General features: G+C 41.9%; 1 protein-coding gene across 2 annotated transcripts; it reads left to right on the top strand.

Annotated features, from left to right (window-relative positions):
* The first annotated feature begins 37 nt into the window (after positions 1-37).
* OSTC (oligosaccharyltransferase complex non-catalytic subunit) lies at positions 38-4,113 on the top strand. 2 transcript variants are annotated; one of them, XM_019614680.2, is made up of 5 exons: positions 38-254; positions 419-512; positions 2,064-2,261; positions 2,390-2,487; positions 3,524-4,113. In XM_019614680.2, the coding sequence occupies exons 1-4, from the start codon at positions 116-118 to the stop codon at positions 2,448-2,450; spliced, it is 492 nt and encodes a 163-aa protein (XP_019470225.1). In that variant the 5' UTR covers positions 38-115; the 3' UTR covers positions 2,451-2,487; positions 3,524-4,113. The 2 variants fall into 2 exon arrangements, with proteins under 2 accessions (XP_019470225.1, XP_010708109.1); XM_010709807.3 differs by lacking the exon at positions 2,390-2,487 and having other exon boundaries at positions 41-254.
* The last annotated feature ends 791 nt before the right edge of the window (positions 4,114-4,904 follow it).

Below are 4,904 nucleotides of genomic sequence, written 5' to 3'. Positions count from 1 at the left end.
TCTCTTTTCCTCTCAGTGCTCGCCCCTGCCAGGACCCGGCTGGCTTTCCGTTTCCGCCTTCGTGTGAGCAAAGCGCCCGGCGGCGCGGGACCGGCGTTCGGACCGAGCCGCCGCCATGGAGACGCTGTTCCGGCTGCCCTTCGCCGTTCTCGAATGCCCCAACATCAAGCTGAAGCGGCCGGGATGGGTGCACATGCCCTCGGCCATGACGGTCTACGCGCTGGTGGTGGTGTCGTACTTCCTCATCACCGGAGGTACCGCCGCGCCGCGCGAGGGGAGGCCGCGGCGATGGAAGCCGTGTGGCCGAACGTCCTGCGGCGCCCGGCGGGCCATGGGATTCTCTCGGCCTTGCCTTGGTTCTCACCCTTCGCTTGAGACCCCAAGCTGACGCCGTGTGTGTTTGTTTGTTTCCTCGCAGGAATTATCTACGATGTGATCGTGGAGCCCCCCAGCGTGGGCTCGATGACGGATGAACACGGGCACCAGCGGCCGGTGGCTTTCTTGGCCTACAGGTGGGAGCAGCGCCCTGCACGTACACAAACATGCATGAAGGAGCTGTGCCAGCTTGTCCTGAGCTCCTCAAAAGGCTGGGCCCGTCCGAAATCTGGGCTGTGATTTGCAAATCTGAAATTAAAAAAGCCATTAAAATACAGCAAAAGCTAGAAAAATTAGATCTTTCAAAAGCTTGTATATTTTGATAACGGATATGTTTTGATCTGGTACTACTTTCATTTTTTCCTACCTGTTTGTTTTTTTACTGGGTACACATGCATGGCAATATAATCTTTGTGCAAAGTGATGGTCTGGCCTTTTAGCTTTTAATGTAATTGAGAATCTTGTGCCTGAGGGTGAGAATACATAACATAGATGCCCCGTCCCTGGAGGTGTTCAAGGCCAGGTTGGATGGGGCCCCGGCAGCCTGGTCTAGTATGAAATGTAGAGGTTGGTGGCCCTGCATGTGGTGGGGGGGGGTTGGAGATTTGTGATCCTCGAGGTCCCTTCCAACCCTGGCCATTCTGTGATTCTGGGAACATACAAATACAAAATAGATGTTTGCACTTATTACTGACAATAAGCAAGAAATTGCTTAGTCAGGAACTGGTCTAAAAATACTAAATCTATACATGTTAATTTTTTTTCTCTACGAATGTGTGTGTGTGGGAACCACAGTTTGTATTTTTATTTACTTTTTAAAAATACCAAAACCATTCTGTAAGTCTGTGTCATGCATTGTGTATAAACTTTTATTTGAGCTGGATGTAGCGTATGACTCAGACTGGGCCAGATTGTTGCGGTGTGCACACGTTGGGCTCCTGCAGGGAACTGATTGCACTTTCGTACAGTTCAGTGGAAACAACATGAAAGAAGATGGAATTGATGATTTTTGGGATCTGTGACGTAAATGATCATTATCATTTCAGTATTAGCGTACGTACATAGCAGTTTCAGTTGTACCACATCTATGAAGTTGCTGGTATTGCTGATTAGAGTAATAGAAAAAGGCTTAGTTATTGTTGCACGTAGAAAGTTGCATGCCCAGCGTGCAAGTAGCAAAACACTCTGCAGGCAGGAGCTGTTTTTGCTGTGTGCTAGAACCTGCAGGTGTGCTTCACAAGCTGGCACAGTACTCAGAATGGGGTTTGTTCCAGGCTGAGAGTTAGGGCGCAGCTGCCTAGACATCATGGTGGAAATAAGACTCGGAGAGCTTGTTGGTCCCAGCTCTGTACCTTGAGTCATCTGTGAAAGCTGGTGCTACTTTTGGAGTAGATACTTCTGTAAGCTGATAAGCTTGCATGGTATCCAATAATATATGCTACTGTACATGAAACCATCATGTTCTTGCCTGGTTGCTTTGCAGGCTATTAGTGGAGGAGATAAATTACATTAAACAGTTTTAATGTAGTTGCGTAATGTAAATCTTCTGAATTTACTTAGTGAGGAAGTCATCCGGCAAAGTTAATAAGTTGAGTAGCTCCATTTTGAAATACAGATAGTTACTTTAACTCTTAACTTTTCTAACTTCTAACATCCTACCATCTCCCCTCTGTTTTCTTCTCCTGTAGAGTAAATGGACAGTATATTATGGAAGGGCTCGCATCTAGCTTCCTGTTCACAATGGGTGGCTTAGGATTCATAATTTTGGATCGATCCAATGCACCAAATATCCCCAAGCTGAATAGGTTTCTCCTGCTCTTCATTGGATTTGTCAGCGTGCTTTTGAGCTTCTTCATGGCCAGAGTTTTCATGAGGATGAAATTACCGTAAGTAGCTTATTATTCTCTCTGCTTTTCTCCTCTTTTGTGGTGCCAATGGTAAATGTAAGGGTAGCAGGAAACAAAACCAGGTGTTCTAAACATCTGGACCTTGGCTATAAATTGCTTTTCTTCAGTGCTTTTTTGGAGCAACCTATCTTGAACAAAGTGGAAAAGTTTTGGGCCCAGCTGCTTTAAGATCGTGCTGTGGTTCAAAAAGAGGTGACAGATCCTGGTAAGTCAGATGATACGATTGGTGAGTACGAGTTATAATTAATTTTCAGTTAGACTGAATATGACAGGTGGATCGTTTCTGTTGACAAGGTATGGGAAAGGTGGTAACTAAAAATACTGACTGCAGCAAAATGGATTTTCAGAAGTATCCAAGGCAGACTTAAAATAAAGGTGATGCGGGTTGTTTGTTTTTTTTCTCTCTGCAGAACTGCACATAACATTGAAGCAGTATACATGACATTTTGATACATCGATATTCAAAGACTGAAAAATAGGAAAGATCTGGAGCTGTCAGGCTACGTAGTAGTAACCAAATGCAAGAATTCCAATTTTTGCTTTCTCGATTTCTAACTCTTTCTATTTTATTTAGAATAGCTGAAACCAGGAGTTTAGAGGTACCGGTAATTAATTTCTGGAGTAGCTCTGTGAGGTGTTGACTTCATAATGCCAGTTATCGCTCCTTTCTTAAATATTTATTTACTCTTCATGTGTATTAAGAAAATGTGTTTCACAGTGCAGATGTGTTGGGTTCCTTGGTTGCTGGATAACAGCCTGCTGTATATTTTTCTTGTTTCATGATTATATGCGTTGTGACGGTTGTTTTTCTTAAAATCTTTAAAGAAATAAGGCTTCAGAGAAATTGAAGAGAAAAAGAGCTCAGAATTGTATTCAGTGTCAGGGGATGTCAAGACATACTGAATATTTTAATGTTGGCAGTTTGTGTAAAGGGTACAAAAAAAGCAGCTTTCCAAAGGTGTAACCTGGGCTTCGGAAATTCTAAGCAATTGCTGGAGTTGGATAGAGAGCAGTGAGCAGTCTGATCCATTTTCATGGTTCATTAAATGAATTGAGGAAGAAACGTGTAGTTAAGTGGGCTGCTGTATACCTTGCGCAGGATGTCCTGTATTAAATAGCCTTGATATTAAGAGTGTTTTGGCATGCTGAGGTTTTTGTTTTAATATTGTAAGTTCCTTGCTTTTTGAGGAAGCCCTGCCTTTGATTGCTAACTTTTTTCCTAACTTAATTTTGTTCTGTAGGGGCTACTTGATGGGTTAGTGCCCGAGGTGCGTTTACTCCTCTTCCTGAAGCGTTTAAGAAGTAGCAGCAAGAAACAAATTCCATAGTCACTACCAACAGGAAACAGACCTGAACATGAGAAGCGTCTGAAGAGAGTGCTCTCTGCAACCAGCCTTAAGCTACCAATGGCTGATTTGTCATTTTAAAACAGCAGTTACTTAGTTGTGTTGTTCTTGTTTTTTAATTTCCAATGAAACAGAGAACCTGTCTTTAGCTCTGCCTTGAAATGAGTATTGCCCATTGGTTTTACAGTTTTTTGTTGCAAGGTCTGTCCCCTCTTCCCTGCGTGGCAGAATTGTGTGAATTAGACAAGAAACACCTGAAACGTTTTTTTTCCAAGTTAAAATCTGAAAATAAATAGCTTTGGATGCTTTACAGTCCAAATGCAATGCGTCTGAAATGATTTCAAAGGCACCTTTTGCCGTATTATTCGTGGCTTCGTATGAGCGATTCCAGACGTTCACTGGAAGAGGCAAACTGTATGAATGTGCTTTTGTTTGTAAAAAAGTGTACGAAAGAAGCCAAATAAAACTTATTTTCTATGAAGTTATTTGAATTTGATCTATTTTCTGAAACTTTCTCTAGCATGCGTCACATATTCTGCATCCAGGCTTGATATGCTCTATTGTACCATGAATGCATAATTTCTGCTTTACTTTTCATAGTTGGGTAGTTTGTTTTTTTAAATCAATATCAAGGGCAAGAGACCTCATACTTTCTGTGCGCTTGTCCCGTATCTAAATGATATTATTCACTAATCAAATTAATTTACTTTTTTAGCTGCTGCTTTTCTGTTTGAGAGTTGAGGCTCCAGCTTGTTTTGTCTCCATTTAAAAGACTGAATGTTACCACCGTGCTTCATTAAAATGTGTTTGGGGGTAGGAAGGATCCCACAAAACTGACAGAACTGTTTTTTCTGCGAGCCACGTGAGTTTGAGGCGCTATTTTTATATGTATAGTAAATGTCACTGAGATGTTTTTATTCTCTTAGTTGTACGTGTATCTGTGCATGTACTTAACCTAATTTCAGAGCTGGTTGTTAATTATTTACCCTCGGCAAATTCCCTCATTCTTACACACATTATGTTTCCATTTCCTCATTCTTGCATGCAATATGACTTCTGTGTTTGTTCATCTTAAGATTCAGGGTAGCTGAAGCTGCTCGGTGAGGTTAAGAACTCTGAAGTTCTGTTCCTTTCAAAGTAATTATCTTGTGGTTTCAGATTTTGGTGTGACACATGCTTTCTTTCAAGGGAAGAGATTTGATGTTATGTAAGTCAATAGCAGTACATAATACATCTGGAGGAAGTCAAACAAGACAGACATATCACTGACTACAGT

This window comes from Meleagris gallopavo, chromosome 4 (assembly GCF_000146605.3).
Source record: "Meleagris gallopavo isolate NT-WF06-2002-E0010 breed Aviagen turkey brand Nicholas breeding stock chromosome 4, Turkey_5.1, whole genome shotgun sequence".
Classification (NCBI taxonomy): domain Eukaryota; kingdom Metazoa; phylum Chordata; class Aves; order Galliformes; family Phasianidae; genus Meleagris; species Meleagris gallopavo.
Note: the sequence above shows the minus strand (reverse complement) of the source record. Positions and strands in the feature narration are given on the sequence as shown.

Coding starts and splice junctions, on each gene's coding strand:
- OSTC (XM_019614680.2), top strand. CDS start 116: ATGGAGACGCTGTTCCGGCTGCCCTTCGCCGTTCTCGAATGCCCCAAC. Junction 255..418: donor GTACTTCCTCATCACCGGAG/GTACCGCCGCGC, acceptor GTTTCCTCGCAG/GAATTATCTACGATGTGATC. Junction 2,262..2,389: donor TTCATGAGGATGAAATTACC/GTAAGTAGCTTA, acceptor GCTTTTCTTCAG/TGCTTTTTTGGAGCAACCTA.